Source organism: Thamnophis sirtalis, unplaced genomic scaffold, assembly GCF_051295495.1.
Source record: "Thamnophis sirtalis isolate CommonGarterSnake01/CBP01778 unplaced genomic scaffold, rThaSir2_p1.2 scaffold_4, whole genome shotgun sequence".
NCBI classification, from domain to species: Eukaryota; Metazoa; Chordata; class Lepidosauria; order Squamata; family Natricidae; genus Thamnophis; species Thamnophis sirtalis.
The window spans coordinates 4703953-4723983 of NW_028261384.1; the positions used below are offsets into that span (position 1 = coordinate 4703953).

General features: G+C 45.0%; 1 protein-coding gene across 1 annotated transcript in view; it reads right to left on the reverse strand.

Annotated features, from left to right (window-relative positions):
* The window catches only part of OBSCN (obscurin, cytoskeletal calmodulin and titin-interacting RhoGEF), a 243002-nt gene that overhangs the window by 79795 nt on the left and 143176 nt on the right, over positions 1-20031 (reverse strand). The window contains exons 73-83 of the mRNA XM_087712229.1: positions 19716-19937; positions 18492-18558; positions 17310-17335; positions 16188-16310; positions 14036-14175; positions 12291-12491; positions 11373-11455; positions 6624-6797; positions 4578-4737; positions 3136-3252; positions 1514-1678 (exon numbers count right to left, since the gene is read on the reverse strand). Of these exons, the coding sequence (XP_087568355.1) occupies positions 1514-1678; positions 3136-3252; positions 4578-4737; positions 6624-6797; positions 11373-11455; positions 12291-12491; positions 14036-14175; positions 16188-16310; positions 17310-17335; positions 18492-18558; positions 19716-19937 (1478 nt within the window). The remainder of the gene's footprint in view (positions 1-1513; positions 1679-3135; positions 3253-4577; positions 4738-6623; positions 6798-11372; positions 11456-12290; positions 12492-14035; positions 14176-16187; positions 16311-17309; positions 17336-18491; positions 18559-19715; positions 19938-20031) is intronic.

Genomic DNA, 20031 nt, shown 5'->3' on the forward strand with positions numbered 1-20031 from the left:
TTGTATGGGACGCAAGCAAAGCGTATATGAGAGGAGTTTTGATGAATATAAATAAAACACATAGAAATAAGCAAGGGTTAAAACGAACAGAACTGGAAGAGGAAATTAAGAGAAAAGAGCTGGAGTTAACAATGAACCCAATGAAAAGTAATGTTAGATTAATTATTAATGCATTAGAATATTTGGGAAAGAACAACCAGATCCCTGCTGCGTTTATATTTTTGGATGCTGAGAAGGCCTTTGATCGAGTTAACTGGCAATTTCTGTTGAAGATACTGCAAAAAATGCAGATAGGAGATAATTTTTTACAGTCAATTAAAGCAATATATCAACAGCAAACAGCACAAATCATAGTCAATGGAAGTCTAACAGACTCTTTTCAAATTGGAAAAGGTACAAGACAGGGCTGTCCTTTGTCCCCATTATTGTTTATTATAACTTTGGAAGTATTGTTGAACAAAATACGGGGCTTGGATGGTTTAAAAGGGATCAAGATTAGGCAGCAAGAATATAGAGTCCGCGCTTTTGCGGATGATTTGGTCATAATATTGGAACAACCGCAGGAATCCAGTATGGTTTTAATGAATATGATTAATCAATATGGTCAAGTGTCGGGCTTTAAAATAAACTTAGGAAAAACCAAAATATTAGCTATTTAGCTAAAATATCGGCATATCTCAAAGATCATTCAAATGAGAGATATAAACGAGACTGGAAAAAATGGATTGACTATATACAAAATAAATACGGGACTAAGAAATTCCAGTTAGCCTATGCTTAAGATCAGAAATGATTTAAACTGTTAAAAGTCAGTTCAGTAAGAAGAAGCTAAGGTCAATCTAGAATGTCATTAATTTCTTTATTTCTTTTTTCTCAATAGATTTTAGACTGTGTTAGTTAAAAATCCATACCGTGTACGGGTTCTGGGAAGTCGGGGGGGGGAGGAGGAGGGGGGGTGGGGGGGTGGAGGGAGGGAGGGGTACACACAACAAAAAAAAATTGTACTTCAATGTCTTAATGATTGACAAATGATGACATATTTGTGTTTTTTTTAAAGAAAAATAAAAAAAGTTCTGTTCAAGAAAAGAAAGGAATGATTATTAAGTCTGATTTCCTCTTTGCAAAGTCACCCAGCCAGCTTTCATGCATAAGGAGAGACTATAATGCACCTTCTCCTGGTGACTGGTCCAAACTCGCCCAGCCATCTTTCACGCTTAAGGTGGAACTAAAACTCACCAACTCCTGATGATTGGCCCAAAGTTGTACCTAAGATGGGACTAGAACTCCACTGTCTCTTTGTTTCTAGCCTAGTGCCTTAACCATTAGAAACTAGCCATTTAATCTCCCAGTAACATGACTTGGGCCGCTGATTATAATTTTATAAAAATAAAAAACATGTCCACTGAAAAGCACCAGGATCAAATTTAAAAACATATTTTGGGGTTCAGCAGAAAGAGCCAGAGACTTAGCATGCAGATGTGTTATCAGAATGAGATGCCCATCTTTCATTTACCTGCCGAATGGGTTCCCCTAAGATTTCCAGAGTTCCAGGGTAGTTCTCAATGAGAGAAATATGAAGGTTGTTTTCCGCTCGCCTGTTGAGTGCAGAAACAATGGCGTAGGCCTGTTCCAGAAGGGCACAGTTTTGAGTGTTCCTTGCTTTGTTTCGGATCATGTCCTGTGAATATAAGGAAAGGTACCATTTGCCTCCTTCGTGTCTAGATGAACATTTGCAGCAGAAATGTGGTTGAAATGGAAAGGAAGGAAAGGAGGGAAAAGAAGAAGGAAGGAAGGAAGGAAGGAAGGAAGGAAGGAAGGAAGGAAGGAAGGAAGGAAGGAAGGAAGGAAGGAAGGAAGACTGTCACTATTGACTATTGAGGAACCACTGACCATTTCCACCAACATTGGCAAGGAAAAACCACTCCCTTTTAGTACTGATGATGTTACCTAGCTTGGTAACGAAATGTCTGCAAAAAAACCACCAAGCTCAGAATACCAAGGATCCCACAGTCCTCCTCCTCTTCCTCTTCCTCTTCCTCCCCACAAACCACACTCCCTTCTAACGTTGATATTATCGAGATGGGTCAACAGACATCTGCAAAAAACCTGCCAAGCTCAGAGATCACTAAGGCCCTCACCGTTTTTCTCCTTCTCTTACTCCTCCCTTCCTCCCATTTTCCTCCTTCTCTCATTTTCCCTTTCCTCCCCCCCTCCCTCTCTTTCCTTCCTTTCTTCCTCCTGTCCTTTCTCCCTCCCTCCATCTTTCTTCCTCCCTCCCTCCTTCCCTTCTCCTCCCCCTCTGGCTGCTAACTGACCTGCCCTCCCTAGCCCCCACCAAGGGCATTCAGGCCCCTCCCCCATACATCTTACCCTGCATTCCTTAGCAACAACAGCCCCAGTCTATTTTAACCTGGAGACTACCTGTACAGGTAATCCTCAATTTACAACCATTCATTTAACAATGGTTCGTTGTTCCATTCACACTGAAAAAAAAGGCTTGTTAGTACTCCTCAAAGTTACGACCCTCATAGCATCCTCTCAGTGACATGATCAAAATTTGGGAACTTGGCAATCAGAATGTATTGATGACGGTTGTAGCATCCTGGGGTCATGTGATCACCATTTGTGACCACTAGCCTGCTTCTGACCAGTAAAATTCATAGCAGGAAACCAGATTCACTTAGCAACCACCATGAACTCGCTTAACAACCATGGCAAAACTGCTTGTAAAATCGGGTGCCAGCCACTTAACAACCACCTTGCTTAGCAATGGAAATTCTGGTTTATAGAGCCGAGGTGGCGCAGTGGTTAAATGCAGCACTGCAGGCTACTTCAGCTGACTGCAGTTCTGCAGTTCAGCTGTTCAAATCTCACCGGCTCAGGGTTGACTCAGCCTTCCATCCTTCCGAGGTGGGTAAAATGAGGACCCGGATTGTTGTTGGGGGCGATATGCTGACTCTGTAAACCGCTTAGAGAGGGCTGAAAGCCCTATGAAGCGGTATATAAGTCTAACTGCTATTGCTATTTCAATTGTGGTCATAATTCAAGGACTTCCTGTGCTAGCTTCCTCAGCAACGTAAGACCCGGTTTTGTTCTGCTACCAACCAACCAGTGGCTAAAAGTTGTGCTCCTCACCTTGATTGTTGTTTGATATTTCTGGATCCGGTTTATGGGTCTCTCTAGATAGTGTTGCAGAGGGAGTATCGGTGGCAGGGAAGGATCCTCACTGGCCAATGTCCCCTCAGAGTATCGCTGGAGGGAGAGAAACATAATAGTAAGGGATTTATTCAATCAGTTTGCTTATCGTCCAGGAAAACCCTTCATTCCTTTATGGGCCACACGATTATCCTACATTCACACTGAATTTCTCCATTATTTGCTCTAAGAAGACTTTCTTCACTAAGAAGAACTGGTTACCGATCAGTCTCCGGATACGCTTCAAGGTGCTAGTCGTCACTTATAAAGCCCTTCATGGTATTGGATCTGGGTACTTGAGAGACCGCCTGCTGCCAATTACCTCCCAAAGACCCATTAGATCACACAGATTAGGCCTCCTCCGGGTGCCATCTACCAGCCAATGCCATCTGGCTACTACCTGGGGGAGGGCCTTCTCTGTGGCAGCTCCGGCCCTCTGGAACAAACTCCCCGCAGGGATTCGGACCCTCACCTCTCTCCAGGCCTTCCGAAAAGCCGTCAAAACCTGGCTTTGCCGGCAGGCCTGGGGGTGATGAGTTCCCTCCCCTCTCGACATGTATGGTTGTGCGACTGTTGCCTACTTTTATTATTTGTATTTTGTCTTTTATGTTCCCCCTTTTTTTCCCCCTTGAATTGTTCGCCGCCCTGAGTCCTCCCAGAGAAGGGCGGCATACAAATAATAAAATACCAATACCAATACCAAGAGTTAGGAACTTGTTTTTTTAGCATTTCAGAACCATGCAAGTAGAAGGATCTTATCCACATATTGCTCTGGCTTGCTACAAAAATGGATAATTCTTTATTTTTAATCCTGCCTTTGTTTGTTTTTTTAAAATAAATAACTCAAAGATGGCAAACATATCGAATAATGTTTCCTCTGCCTATTTTCCCCTTAACAATAACAAACATGTGAGATGAGATGGGCCGAGAGAGAGGGACTGGCTTAAAATCATCCGGTCGGCATTCATTGCCTAAGGACTACAATTCACCATCACCTAGTGATTGAGCCAAGGCCACCCAGGTGGCTTGTATGCCTAGGGCAGAACTAGAATTCACTGTGTCCTGGTGATTGGCCCAGAGGCACCCAGCAGCTTATGGTTCATGCCTAAGGTGGGATTAGAACTGTAGGCGGTGACTACAACTCACTGTCTCCTGGTGATTGGTGCAAAATCAGTCGACTTTTATGCCTAAAATGGCACTAGAACTCACCATCTGCAGGTTTCTTGCATGATGCCTTCACCACTAGAGCAAACTGGTTCACCAATGTATAATACACACTTGATGCACAAACGTAGGACTGTTTCCAAAGGATTCTGGGTCATTACTTTTCACACTGGTGAAAAGTTCAGCAGAAAAGCCCTTCAGTTGAGGGGTGGCCTCACCTTATAAAACTCCTGGACTGCCTTGCTGACCACAATGGACTCGGCTTGAATCCGGCCTACCAAGTAGGTGATGTATTTGTCAAATTCGGCTTCATTTTTAAGGAAGCACATGGCCACATCATCATCTGTGTCACACTTCTGAAGCTCTGGGAAGAAGGTGCTGCGGGAATAGCAGAGCGGAACATGAGATGTGGGCAGAGGGTTTTAAAGTGACATGATTGTACTTGTATACTGTTGCTTTTTTAATTCTAGTGTAAAAATAGGAAGCTGCATATATTGATAGATAGTAGAAATACACCGAAGGGAGGAGCAGAGGGAAAGAAGAAAGAGGGGTAGAGAGGGTGGGAGAGAGGATCGGAGGGAGGGTGAGATGGAAGGGAGGGAGTGTATCGGGAGAGAGGAGTGATAGAGGGGGAGGGGAAGTAGGGTAGAGGGGAATGATGGAGGGGAGAAAGGAAAGTTGGATGGGGGGTGAAAGAAAGGGTGTATGGAGGGTTGAAGTGGTATATTGGGTTTGTATTTTGGGGAGTATTGTTGACAAGGATGGCTGTGTTTATTGCTCAATGTTATATGGCCCCGGTTATGCACAGTATATATGTGACTGTATGAAATGAAAATGAAAATGAAACATATTGAAACATAAAAAAAAAAGAGATGTGGGCAGAGGGGTGGACTAAAACAGTGGTCCCCAACCCCCGGTCCGCGGACCGGTGCCGGGCCGTGGAGTACCTGGCACCGGGCCGCGCAGCGGCCGGGGGCCATGATCGCTGCAGCGGCCAGGGGCCATGCAACGGCCGACTCTTCACTCATGCAGCGCCGTTGCCGGAGGGGGGGAGCTGCGCGGAAGCACAGGAGCAAGTGAGGCGAGGAGGAAGAATCCCCCGCTACTACACCACCTCCGCCCCCTCCCCGAGTCAGCCGTCCCCTCAGTGAACACCTCCGCCTCTTTCTCCTTTCTCGCCTCAGTCGGCTCGCCTGGAAGCGAGGCGAGGAGGGGGCGGACCATGCGCTGGAAGCGGGCCACGGTAAAATTATCAAAGGCTGACTGGTCCGCAGCGATAAAAAGGTTGGGGACCACTGGACTAAAAGACCTCTAAAGCCCCTTCCAGCCCCGTGATTGTATGATCCTTCCAATTCCTGGCTTTCTTCTCCAGCTGAAGCATCTTCTGTCATTCAACTTAGTAGCAGTTAAACACAATCTGACTTGTCTTGCCCAAATGCCTTTTTTTTAAAAACCCACAGGGTCAAAAAAAAAGTCTTTTATATCTGTTTTTATTTCTGCCATTTGTACGGCAGAAATAAAACAAGCCCTGAAATAAATAAATAAAACAAGACTGGAAACAAGTCCTTAAGACACCAAGAAAAACAAAGAAAATTGTTTCCCCGGGAAACAAGATTCTGGGTGCCAACATTGAAAAGGCCCTACACTTAAATGATCGCAATAGAAGAAAGAATTAGCCCCAGTACAGGTAGTCCTCGGCTTACAACAGTTCGTTTAGTGACAATTCAAAGTTGTAATGGCACTGAAAAAAAGTGACATGGCCATTTTTCACATTTATGACTATTGAAGCATCCACAGAGTCGCGAGATCAAAATTAAGAACGCTTGGTAACTGATTCATATTTATGACGGTTGCTGTGTCCTGGGCTCACATGATCCCCTTTTGTGATCTTCTGAGAAACAAAGTCAATGGGGAAGCCAGATTCACTGAATTACTGTGTTACTAACTGAACAGCTGCAGTCATTCCCTTAACAACTGTGGCAAGAAAGGTCATAAAAATGGGGCAAAACGCACTTAACAAATGTTTCACGGAGCATCAAAAATTTGGGGCTCAATGGTGGTCATAAGTCGAGGACTACCTGTTAAGCAAAATAATAATAATATTGTGGCTAATATATCAGAGGACATTATTTTATAAAACTTTGCTTGAGTGGATAGTGGCACACGGGGGCGCAGCTGGCCTTCCTATTTAAAGTACTTTTTATAGAATACTTTATTCTTTAAAAGCCGTTTGATGGCTCTATATCCGCCTCCCCTCTACGTACTTGGAATGGAAGTGCGTTATGTCAGTAATATTTCTGAAAATAACGGGCTTCTGGTTGGACACAACAACAGGAACGGCAGGACAAGTCTCTGTGAACTGGATGTGGTGCGTTTGGAGGAACAGAAGATCCTTGACGTATTCCTCTTCTGTGGCCAACAGGTCTTGAATGATAAGGCTAAAGATGAAGCAGAAAGAGAAAAAAAGAATGAAAATACATGAAAATACAGCCCATCTTTTGACCATTCTAAATTTCAACAGATAAGCATGAAAGTGCAGATAGTCCTCGACTTATGACCACAATCAAGCCTAAAATTTCCGTTGCTAAGCGAGACAACTGTTAAATGAATTTTGCCCCATTTTACAACATTTCTTGCCACAGTTGTTAAGTGAATCCCTGTAATAACACAGTTGTGATGTGAATCTGGTTTCCTCATTGGCTTTGCTTGTCAAAAGGTCACAAAAGGGGATCAAGTGACCCCGGGACACCATGACCGTCATAAATATGAGTCAGCTGCCAAGCGTTTGGATTTTGATCATGTGTCCATGGGCCTACTGCAATGGTTGTAAGCATGATAAATGGTCATAAGTCACTTTTTTCAGTGCCACTGTAATTTTGAACAGTCACTAAATGAACTGTGCAGGACTGCCTGTATGGGGGGGGGGGGGTTTGCAGGTGGATGCTGCCATGTTTCAGAAATGCAAACAGGCAGAGCCCCCTGACCACTGGAATAGCAAAGAGGCAGGAGCGACTTATAGAAGTGACTGATGACATTGCCTGCTGGCTTCCCCAATGACTTTGCTGATGGGAAGTCAGCTGGAAAGACCACAAGATAAGATAATCTTTATTGTCATTTTTTTACTGTGAGCACACTGGCATACATTAAAAATGAAATTCTGTTGCCTGCTCTCAAAAGAAAGTATATATCTACTCATACACATACACAACACACAAAGGGGGGTTGCTCCCGGTTCAGCCCGGATCGGGTGAATTGGTAGTGGCGGTGGCGGGAGGCTCCCCCCACCCACCTGGATGCTTCTCGACATGCACAGAAGCGTTGTGTGTGCGTGCGCATGAGCAAACCAGTAGTAAAACAAATGGAAACCCACCCCTGATAACACACATATACCAGGGGTGGGTTCCTGCCAGTTCTAGCCTCTTCTATAGAAGAGGTTCCACAAATCTCCTGTGCCATTTAGAACCGGTTCCAGCTCCCTCCCCCCACCCGTCCACACATCATCAAGATGAAGAGCGAGAGGAGGAATTCTGGGAGTTGAAGTCCACAAGTCTTAAAGCTGTCAAGTTTGAACACCCCTGGAGGTTTTTTCCCTAAAGGGTTAGGGGTGCAAGGGTCTTGTAACTTGACAGCTTTAAGACTTGCGTGCTTCAAATGCCAGAGTTCCTGAGCCAACATTTTGGTTGCTAAGCAAGTGAGTTTCACCACATTTTACAAGTTGGCCACGCCCACCCAGTCACATGACTGCCAAGCCACTCCCATTCAGTCACATGGCCGGCAAGCCACTCCCACAAAGCAGGCCACACCTACAGAAGAGGTTCTAAAAAAATTTGAAACCCATTGACATATAGTTTAGTTTAGTTTAGTTTAGTTTAGTTTAGTTTAGTTTAGTTTCACTTTATTTGTATGCCGCCCTTTTCCCTGGGGGGACTCAGGGCGGCTCACAGTTCAAAAAGGGGGGGGGGGAAGGACAAACAATTTACAACATAAAAGCACTACATCATTTAAGAACTCAACAGTCATACAATTCGAGTAGGGGTTAAAGTCTTTAACCCCAAGCCAGCCGGGATAGCCAGATTTTAAGTGCGGCGCGGAAGGTCTGGAGGGTGGTGAGGGTCCGGATCTCCACGGGGAGTTCGTTCCAGAGGGTTGGAGCAGCCACCGAGAAGGCTCTCCTCCGGGTAGTTGCCAGTCTACACTGGCTGGCTGATGGAATTCGGAGGAGTCCTAATCTATGCGATCTTATCGGTCTAGTGGAGGTAATTGGCAGTAGGCGGTCTCTCACGTACCCAGATCCAATACCATGAAGGGCTTTGTAGGTGACAAGTAGCACCTTGAAGCGCACCCGGAGATCAACAGGCAGCCAGTGCAGCTCGCGGAGGATAGGTGTTACGTGGGTGAATCGAGGTGCACCCACGATCGCTCGCGCGGCTGCATTCTGGACCAGCTGAAGTCGCCGAATACTCTTCAAGGGCAGCCCCATGTAGAGCACATTGCAGTACTCCAGCCTAGAGGTCACAAGGGCACGAGTGACTGTTGTGAGGGCCTCCCGGTTCAGGTAGAGACGCAACTGGTGCACCAGGCGAACCTGGGCAAATGCCCCCCCTGGTTACAGCTGACAAATGGTGTTCAAAAGTCAGCTGTGGGTCCAGGAGGACTCCCAAGTTGCGGACCCTGTCTGAGGGGCGTACAATTTGACCCCCCAGCCTGAGAGATGGAGCACTTGGCCAATTCGTGGGAGGGAAGCACAACAGCCACTCGGTCTTTTCTGGATTGAGCACAAGCTTGTTAACCCCCATCCAGTCTCTAACAGCCTCAAGACCCTGGCTCATCATGTCCATCGCTTCATTGAGTTGGCACGGGGCGGACAGATACAACTGTGTATCGTCCGCATATTGATGGTATTTTATCCTGTGCCGTCGGATGATCTCACCCAGCAGTTCCATGTAGATGTTGAAAAGAAGGGGGGACAGGACCGAACCCTGTGGCACCCCATGTGTTAGGGGCCTAGAAGTCGATCTCTGACCTCCGACTAACACCGACTGCGACCTGTCCGAGAGGTAAGAGGAAAACCACTGTAAAACAGTGCCTCCCACCCCCACCTCCCGCAGTCGTCGCAGAAGGATACCATGGTCGATGGTATCGAAAGCCGCCGAAAGGTCAAGGAGCACCAGGATGGAGGCATGGCCTCCATCCCTGGCTCTCCAGAGATCATCGGTCAACGCGACCAAAGCGGTTTCTGTGCTGTAGCCAGGTCTGAAGCCGGACTGGAATGGATCGAGATAACTGGCTTCCTCCAAGGATCGCTGGAGCTGAAAGGCCACCACCTTCTCAACAACCTTCCCCACAAAGGGGAGGTTGGAGACTGGACGATAGTTGTTTAAAATGGCTGGATCCAAGGATGGTTTCTTCAGGAGGGGTCTCACCACCGCCGCCTTTAAAGCGGGGGGAAAGACCCCCTCACAAAGGGAGGCGGTAACAACCGCCTGGATCCAGCCTCGTGTCACCTCTCTGCTGTTTACAACCAGCCAGGAGGGGCACGGGTCCAGCACACATGTGGAGGCGCCAACAGCTCTCATCGCCTTGTCCACGTCCTCAGGGGTAACAGCTTGAAAATCAATCCAGCGACCTGCCATACACACACACACAAACACACACACACAGTCTATTTTGAATACACAATGGAAAGCGGAAACTTGAGGGGTCACAAGGTTGATGTGAGTGAAACAAAAACTGTGACTGACTCTAGATGTTCGGATACTATGAAGTTGCTTTCCAAATGCTCGAGTCCCGTGATGGCGAATGCCATAGGTGGCACATGGAACCATATTTGCTGGCACGCGAGATGTCAGCTCCAGTGCGCATGCGTGCACCAGCTAGCTGAATTTCAGCCTTCCGGAAGGCCAGAAAGCCACCGGAGCCTGGGCAGGGAGAAAAACAGGCCCAACAGGCCAACCAGAAGTTTGGAAACAATCTATTTCTGGCCTCTGGAGGGGCTCCGGGGTAGGCCATTTTCACCCTCCCCAGATTCCAGGAAAGCCACCGGAACCTGAGGAGGGCAAAAAACGGGCCCAATGGACCATCAGGAGTTCAGAAACATGGGGTTGCTTTGCATTATGAGTTCTAGCAAGCACCAGCACTGTCATGTGTGAGCCCTCACTTTTTTGGCACCAGCAACAAAATGGTTAGCCATCACTGCTGTAGTGTAATAGATCCTGCACACCATCATCTTCTTTTAACAACCCCATAATTTGAATTTGAATTTTATTATTTGTATGCCGCCCTTCTCCGGGAAGGACTCAGGGCAATTCAAAAGGGGAAAAGGGGGAACATAAAAAACAAAATACAAATAATAAAAGTAAACAACAGTCGCACAACCATACATGTCGAGAGGGGAGGGAACTCATCACCCCCAGGCCTGCCGACACAGCCAGGTTTTGACGGCTTTTCGGAAGGCCTGGAGAGAGGTGAGGGTCCGAATCCCTGCGGGGAGTTCGTTCCAGAGGGCCGGAGCTGCCACAGAGAAGGCCCTCCCCCGGGTAGTAGCCAGGTGGCATTGGCTAGTAGATGGAACCCGGAGGAGGCCGACCCTGTGTGATCTAATGGGTCTTATGGGAGGTAATTGGCAGTAATTAACAATAATCCCTTGTTAGGTTGGGTCTGGGTGACTGAATGGAACTAGCAGGAGTGTTTACTGGCTGGATGCCCTTCCTGTCACCAATGCGGAGTTTTGTTCAGCAGATATATTCTCATTATGCCTAGAGAGAGAAATACATCTGCCTTTACCTGGAATCGAATTCACAGCCTCACTGTGAGGTGAGAGCTCTACCTCTCGGCCACCGCACCATTCTAGTTGACCCTGCACATGATGGGAGTTATACACGATGACTTCTAAGTCCCTTCCTATGCTGTGATTCTATGAAATTATTCTTATACACCACCAGCTATCAGAGTAGGACATGGGCCCTCTGAGAGGAGCGGTTTGCTCCAACAGGAAGGGTTTTCACCGAGCTCACCTTAATTTCTTCCGATATTCATCCTCTGAAACGGATTCTCCATGGAACTCTGGAATATCGGGGACGCCCCACTCTGCAGACAGCTAATATTAAAAACAGAAAGAAAAAATAAACACTACATAAGGATTTCTGCCTTGGGCAGGGGGTTGGGCTAGAAGACCTCCAAAGTCCCTTCCAGGCTTAGGATGTTATGATCTACCAGGAAGAGAGACAAAAGATAGGTTTCAGGTTTTCCAACCAAGGTTATCACACAAGGTGCAAAGGGTAGGAAGTAGCTGACTTACAGCGGTGGCTTGGGAGTCCCCATCTCAACTTAGGAGCCCATATTTTGGACAGATGCTCCTGTACAAAACTTTTTCCATTCAATGTAGGCTGGTCCTGCCTGAATCTTTCACCACCCTGCTACCACATGCTAGACTGTCTCTCTTTCCATAGTCTGCATATTAAGCCTGGTGTGGTGAGGTAGACAGCCCCACAACCACTTCTATGGATCTGGTGCTTAATGCCTAGGTAGATTCCTTCACACACACATACACACACACTTTGGAGATGTGATTGCCTTCCTGCCAATGCCTCCTGCTTAACCTGCCCTTGATTTAGAACAACAAGAGTGCTGCCTTTTTTTCTGCCCTGCCCTCCCTACTTCTGAAATGGAAATTTCCCTTCTTCTTCTACCCAGGCTGCATCAAAGAAGGTGCAAAGGGGGACTACCTGACTTTCCAGTGCTATTGTAACTTCGAATGGTCATTAAATGAATGGCTATAAGTTAAGGACTTCTTGTATTTCACATATATGAACTATAGTAACTCTTTACTGAAACTGCTGGGTAGAAGTTGGCTTAATTATTCATGGTAACCTAGAGACATAAGATGAAGCAATTTTTGAAGAACCCCACTCCCAACTATTTATAAGTCTCACCTTTAACTTCTTATCCAAGTAGGCTGGAGAAACCCAACCTTGTCTCGATGGGCTTGACTTGGTGGGTTTGGTCCTGACCAGCCACTTCAAAGGATGAGCGGAGTCTAAAACCTCCACATATTGGCCTTCCTTCAGAGTGATGGTTTCACGGTCTGACCCCATGGGAGTATAGTCAGCAATGACCATGTAGATGTCAAAAATCTATGGAGAGAAAGACGGTTGAATTGAATGGAATAGAATATAACAAATAAATAGAGAATCCAGCTGGGATGGGATGGGATGGGATGGGGTGGGATGGGGTGGGGTGAGGTGGGGTGGGATAGAATAGGATAGGATAGGATAGGATAGGATAGGATAGGATAGGATAGGATAGGATAGGATAGGATATATACTTTATTGAACCAAGGGTCACTTTCTTAAATGTTCTTGAGATTAGTTCAGAGTTTTAGAGATTAGTTTGGGTGCAAACAACCAGACTCACCCAGGCAGAGTTCAAGCTGACTACTTTATTGCATTCTATCTATAGTACAAGAATCTGCATAGACTGGCAGCTTTCACCTGGGAACGATCAGATAAGGTATCAAGGCATTTAGGGAGGGTTATAAGCCTCTTGTGTTTAATGATGATGATGATGATAATAAATGCAGGCTAATTTCTTGCTTCATCCCTCCTCCCATTGGGAGGATTTCTCTCCAACAGCCATTCCATTAGATCATGGGTCATGGCAGAAGAGAATATCGATTGAACCAGGGGTCCTCCCCGAACTAGGGGCCACTACCGAGTCATGGCCTTTTTGGAACCAGACCGTGTGAGCAGTGGGCTGGTGCACATGACTGCATGCATACACATGTGCGTACACATTGAACTGCACACATTGAGCTCACTACTTGGGTGGCCCAATGCCCCTCTCCTCACTCCACTCGGCTCCCAATCCACAAAGGTTGGGGACCGCTGTTCTCTGACTTGGGTTTTTTTTGGGGGGGGAGAGGGGGAGGCAGACGTTTCATGACCCATCTAGGTAACACCATCAATGCTAGAAGGGAGGAAGGTTTTCAGAGGGAGGAGTAGGAGGAGGACTGTGTGGTCCTTGAAAACTGAACTTTGTTGTTTTCATGCAGATGTCTGATTACCAAACTAGGTTACACGATCAGTGCTAGAAGAAGCTGTATTAAACAGAGAGGAAGCCCCTCTCTCTGCTAGCATTGATGATGCTACCTAATTTGATAATGAAATGCCTGCAAGAGCCGAGGTGGCGCAGTGGTTAGGGGTGCAGCACTGCAGGCCACTTCAGCTGACTGTTATCTGCAGTTCAGCAGTTCTAATCTCACCGGCTCAAGGTTGACTCAGCCTTCCATCCTTCCGAGGTGGGTAAAATGAGGACCCGGATTGTTGGGGGCAATATGCTGACTCTGTAAACCGCTTAGAGAGGGCTGAAAGCCCTATGAAGCGGTATATAAGTCTAACTGCTATTGCTATTGCTATTGCAAGAAAACAACCAAGCTCAGAGAGCACCAAGGACCCCATGATCCTTCTCCCTATCCTCCTGGTTCTGCTCTTCCCCCTCCAGTTCCCCTCCTTTCCAGCAATGATGATGTTCCCCTGTTGGGTCATGAAATGCCTGCACCGAGCTCAGAGAGCACCAAAGGGTCCCACCAATCATTTTCCCCGATTCACCTCCAAAGAGTCTTATTTTTCTCCCTATGGGAAAAACGTACATAAATGTTAATTTTTTTCAGGTGCCCTACCTCCCCCCTTGCATCCCCTTCATCCGATTCGGAGGAAGATTCCTGAGCAGTTGAGGAAGGTCTGGACCTGCCGTGCCGTGGAGATGCCGATGGTGTTTTTGATTCATCGTCACTATCAGCTCCAGGAATTCGGAGGGAAGCTGAAATGGAAGGGAAAGTAGATTTTAAAAAATGCCATCAGGGAGAAATTCCATTCTTTTGAAGAAGAATTCCAATCTTAAAAGTGCTCAGGTGTGTTTTGTTCACCCTTCCCAATCTATGTTCTGTAGACACACCAGACTTTCTTCAGACTTATAGGCTAATGGAAAAAGTTCTTAGCAAGGAATTAAGGTACCGTATATACTCGAGTATAGGCCGGCCCAAATATAAGCCGAGGCACCTAATTTTACCACAAAAAACTGGAAAAGTTATTGACTCGAGTATAAGCCTAGGGTGGGAAATGCAGCAGCTACCGGTAAATTTCAAAAATAAAAATAGATACCAATAATGTTTTTGAATATTTATTTCAAAGAAAAACAGTAAACTAGCTCTGAGACATCGTTATGTGGTTGCTTGCCATAACAAGGAGGAGGTGGGACATCGTTGCAGAGCAGCAGGAGGGGGAGGAAGGGGAATCGTAAGACAGCCCTGCATTACATTAGAACGTGAGGAGGGGGGATGGTGCGGTGCACGTTGCGCGGCAAACTGACACAGAGGGAGGGGAAACTCACAGGGGCGCCGGGCCATTCACGAGCGTCACCCAGCGGCATGGCCCCGCCCCTTTTTCTCCTCCATTTTGGGCAAATTTTTCACTGACTCGAGTATAAGCCGAGGCGGCTTTTTTCAGCCCAAAAAGTGGGCTGAAAAACTCGGCTTATACTTGAGTATATACGGTAAGTACGGAACACAGGTAGTCCTAGACTTACAACAGCTTGGTGACCATTCAAAGTTACAAAGCACCAGAAAGTAAGACAAGAAATAATGGATAGAAACTGATCAAGGAGAGAAGCAACTTGGAATTAAGGAGAAACTTCCCAACAGTGAGAATAATTAACCAGTGGAACAGCTTCCCTCCAGAAGTTGTAGATGCTCCATCACTGGAGGCTTTTAAGAAGAGACGGGGGTGGGCATTTTGTCTGAAACAGTGTAGGGTCTCCTGCTTGAGCAGGGGGTTGGACTAGAAGACCTCCAAGGTTCCTTCCAGTTCTATTCTGATTGCAACAGCAATAAAACAAGTGACTTACGTGACTCACACTTACAACTGTTGCAGCATCTCCTTGGTCCTATGATCAAAACTTAAGATGCTCGGCAAATTACTCATATTTATGACGGTTGCAGTGTCCTGGGGTCATGTGATCCCCTTTTGTAATCTTCTGACAAGCAAAGTCATGGGGGGGCGGGCGGGGAGAGACAAATTCACTTAACAACCATGTTACTAACTTAACAACTGCAATACTTCACTTAATAACTATGGCAAGAAAGGCCGTAAAATGGGGCAAAATTCACAACACCTGTTCTGCTTAGCAATGGAAATTTTGGGCTCAAATGCGGTCTATATGTAGAAAATACAGAATAAAGAAGAGATCTGTGAGGTTTTCTGTTCAAGTAGGAAATCCTATTCCATTTCAGACAAGTGGCCATCCAATCTTTTCTTGAAAAACTCCAGTGATGGAGCACCCACAACTTCTGGAGATAAATCGTTCCACTGATTACGGTAATTGTTCTCACTATCAGGAAATTTCTCCTTAATTCCAAGTTGCTTGTGTCCTTGAATAGTTTCCATCTATTACTCCTTATCCTGCACTCAAATGCTTTGGAAAATAGATTGGTCCCCTCTTCTTTATGGCAGCCCCTCAAATACTGGGAGATGCTGTCATGTCATCCCTGGTGCTTTTCTTCATTAAAGTAGACATTCCCAGTTTCCTCAACTGTTGATCATATGGTTTAGCCACCAGACACTTGATCATCTCTGTGCTTACAAGCAAACATTTCTCATTGCAAATCTAAGTGATTGTTCTAATAAGGTAACCAACTTTGGCCTTATATCTGCCTATCATCATCATGTTCACTCAGGTAATTTCCCCCTCCCAAATTGTCCTGTCTCAAACTGACAGCCCCAAACCCAATATTTTCAAGGGTTTTCCTGCATTTAGTTCACTCGAACCTCCATTACCTTGACTTATCTTTGCAGATACAATTTCTGTGATCTGAGATGTCAGTTTCTGCAGAAATTCCTCGGTTCCCACTTCAGTTAGAGAAATCTGACTCCGAACTGCTTCTCCCTCCATGTGCTCCCCTGATAAAAAAAGAAAGAACACGATGCTTGATCTAGCGGAGAAGGCATCAGGCTAGAAAATGGAAGAGAGTGTATTCTAGTCCTGCATTACACCTGAAAGCTGGCTAGGTGACTGTGGGCCAATCAGCAGGAAACGGTGAGTTTCGGCATGAAAGTCAGCTAGGTAAGCCACTCACTAGGAGACAGGGAGTTCAAGTCCAGTCTTAGGCATCAAAACAAGCTAGGTAATTTTGGGCCAATCATCAGGAGAATGGGAGCTCTAGTCCCATCTTAGGCATGAAAACCAACTGGAGGACATTGGGCTAATGAGTTCTAATCACGCCTGAGGCACGAAACTCTCTTGGGTGACCATGGGCCAATAATCAGGAGATGGTGTTATAGTATTGCACAAAGGCATGAAAACTGGCTTGGTAACTTTGGGCCAATCTCGCTCTCTCTCGCAGCCCAACCCATCTCACAGGGTGGTTGTTGTTGTTGTTGTTGTTGTTGTTGTTGTTGTTGTAGGGAAAATAGGAGGAGGAAGGTGTGTTAGATATGTTTGTCACCTTGAGTTATTTGTAAAAATAATAAAGGTGGACAATAAATAAAAAGTTTGAGTCATTGATTTTATTCTGAAAAATGCTTCTGCTTGTTCCGATTCAGTTTACGTCCGAGGCCATATTGGGTTTATGTTGTTGATCAGATTTAGAGATTCTCTAATAGACATCTCTGAACAGACCTGAAATTTCCAAAGACCTACTGTGGATCTGAGCAAGCTTATTCAAGAAAAGTTAACATTTCCAATGTGGTCAAAGATCTTTAAAGATGTTTCACCTCCACCATCAATTTTGTTTAATATTACAAAATGAAAGCAGCTGAAGTGTGAGAGGATAATTTTTAATTTATGTTTTTAATGGGGAATTTATCATTATTAGAAAAGGCTCTGTGAAATAGAAACCAGAGTTACTTGAATTTTTTTTTAAAAAATAGCATATATAAAGCTTTTATAGTTTTCCCTACCTTTTCCAGCTTCAGAAGCTTGAGCTCTGAAAAAAAGGAAAAACGAATCTCATTTTCCTATATAGTTTTTATTCTAGACGTTTTTCCTGACCACAGAAGACAGAAGGCAGTGGGGCTGTATGTAAGTCTTAATTGCTTATTGTGGAAGGAAGGAAGGAAGGAAGGAAGGAAGGAAGGAAGGAAGGAAGGAAGGAAGGAAGGAAGGAAGGAAGGAAGGAAGGAAGGAAGGAAGGAAGGAAGGAAGGAAAAAAGGGAGAAAACAAGGGAGGGAGGAGAGAAGGAAAGGGAGGAAGGAGGGAGGATGGAAGAAGGGAGGGAAGAAAGGAACAAAAGAAGGAAGGAAAGGGAGGTATGAAGGAAGGAAGGATGCAAGGAAGGAAGGAGGGAAGAGAATAGGAATAAGAAAAGGAAAAAGGGAGGAAGGAAGGAAATGAAGGAAGGAGGAGAAGGAGGGAGGGAGCAAGGAAGGAAGGAGTAAGAAAATGAAAAAGGGAGGGAGGAAGGAAGAAAAGGAAGGGAGAGAGGGTGGAAGGAAATGAGAGAGGTAGGGAGGTGAGAAGGAAAGAGAGGAAGGAAGGAGGGAAGATAATAGGAAAGGAAAGAAAAAAGGGAGGAAGGAAGGAAATGAAGGAGGGGAGAGGGAGGGAGGGAGCAAGGAAGGAAGGAAGGAAAGAAAGAAGAATAAGAGTAAGAAAATGAAAAGGGGAGGGAGAGAGGGAGGAATCCACAGGGTCTGTAAAGGGATAGTTTAAGCAAACAGTTGTTCCAGCATCCCATGCCAGAATTCATTAAAAAAACATTTAAAAACATCAAATATTTTTTAAAAATACAGTCTTTGAACAAGTGAGGCTTTCAATGTCAACCCAAATAGAGATATGCAGAACATTGACTAAAATGAGGAAAGAAATATTATTCATAGTCTTTTTCTTTCTTTGCTGACCTCATAATTGCAATCAGCAAATTAGTGCAAATATGTTTTTAAAGAAGCTTCAGTAATAGTGCATTTTATATCCCATCTGGGTATATAAGAAAGGATCCTCTGTCACAGGTGTTGGTTCCCAACAGTTCATGAATGTGAAGGATTGGGAACTCAAGCTTATTGTACTGGACTAATTAAAATAATATAATGTTATGAGCATCGTAATTTTCCATTAACATATGGCCAGGATATGACATGCTTACCCAATTGACGTCATGATGGCCTCTGTCACCATCACACGCTCCTGTGTCAGAGACTCAGCCTCTTTCACTGCAAGAGAACAGTAGCACTGATGATGTTACCTAGTTTTGTAATGAAATGACTGCAAGAAAACCACCAAACTCAGAGAGCATCAGGGACCGCCTCTCCTTCTCCTCCTCTTGGTCCTCATTCCCACAAACGCCCTCCCTTTAGCACTGATGTTGTTAGCTAGGGTCATGAAACATCTGGGGGGAAAAACAACCAAGCTCAGAGAGCACCCAGGAGACCACAGTTATTGGTATTCTCCTCCTCCATCCCCAAGCTCTTCCTCCTCTCCATGAACCTTTCTGCTTCAATAGGTATAGGACAAGATTGGTGTAGAGGGCTAGATTGGAGAACTGGAGTGGACGGATGGATGGATGACAAATAAAATATAGAAAAATATAGCTAGCTAGCTAGCTAGCTAGCTAGCTAGCTAGCTAGATAGATAGATAGATAGATAGATAGATAGATAGATAGATAGATAGCTAGATGATAGATAGATAGATAGATAGATAGATAGATAGATAGATAGATAGATAGATACAGAGAGATACAGATAGATAGCTAGATAGCTAGCTAGCTAGATAGCTAAGATAGATAGATAGATAGATAGATAGATAGATAGATAGATAGATAGATAGATAGATAGATGATAGATAGATAGATAGATAGATAGATAGATGATAGATAGATAGATAGATAGATAGATAGATAGATACAGAGAGATACAGAGAGATACAGATAGATAGCTAGATAGCTAGATAGCTAGATAGCTAGATAGCTAGATAGCTAGATAGCTAGATAGCTAGATAGCTAGATAGCTAGATAGCTAGATAGCTAGATAGCTAGATAGATAGCTAGATAGCTAGATAGATAGATAGATAGATAGATAGATAGATAGATAGATAGATACAGAGAGATACAGATAGATAGCTAGATAGCTAGATAGCTAGATAGCTAGATAGCTAGATAGCTAGCTAGCTAGCTAGATAGCTAGCTAGCTAGCTAGCTAGCTAGCTAGATAGATAGATAGATAGATAGATAGATAGATAGATAGATAGATAGATAGATAGATGATAGATAGATAGATAGATAGATAGATAGATAGATAGATAGATAGATAGATAGATAGATACCGTTGATGATAGATAGACAGACAGATGGACAGAGTCAGAGAGCCTTACCATCCAAAACTTCCAATGAAGCACTGCAAATAGATTGACCAGCCTGATTGGAGGCGATACAAGTATAGTTTCCACTGTAGGTTTTTTCTACATCCAATAAGATCAGACTGTGCTGCATATTGGAACTGGCCAGTTTATAACCTGGAGTCTCCGACCTGATCCAGAGGATGTCTTCACCATGAGATTCTTCCTTCAACCATGTTACGGAGGGTGATGGAGTCCCTAAAAAAAAAGGGGGGGGACAGTGAGGCTTTGGGACAAAGATGCTACGGAAAGACTTTTTTGGGGGGGGGGGATTGTTGATTTATACAGACAA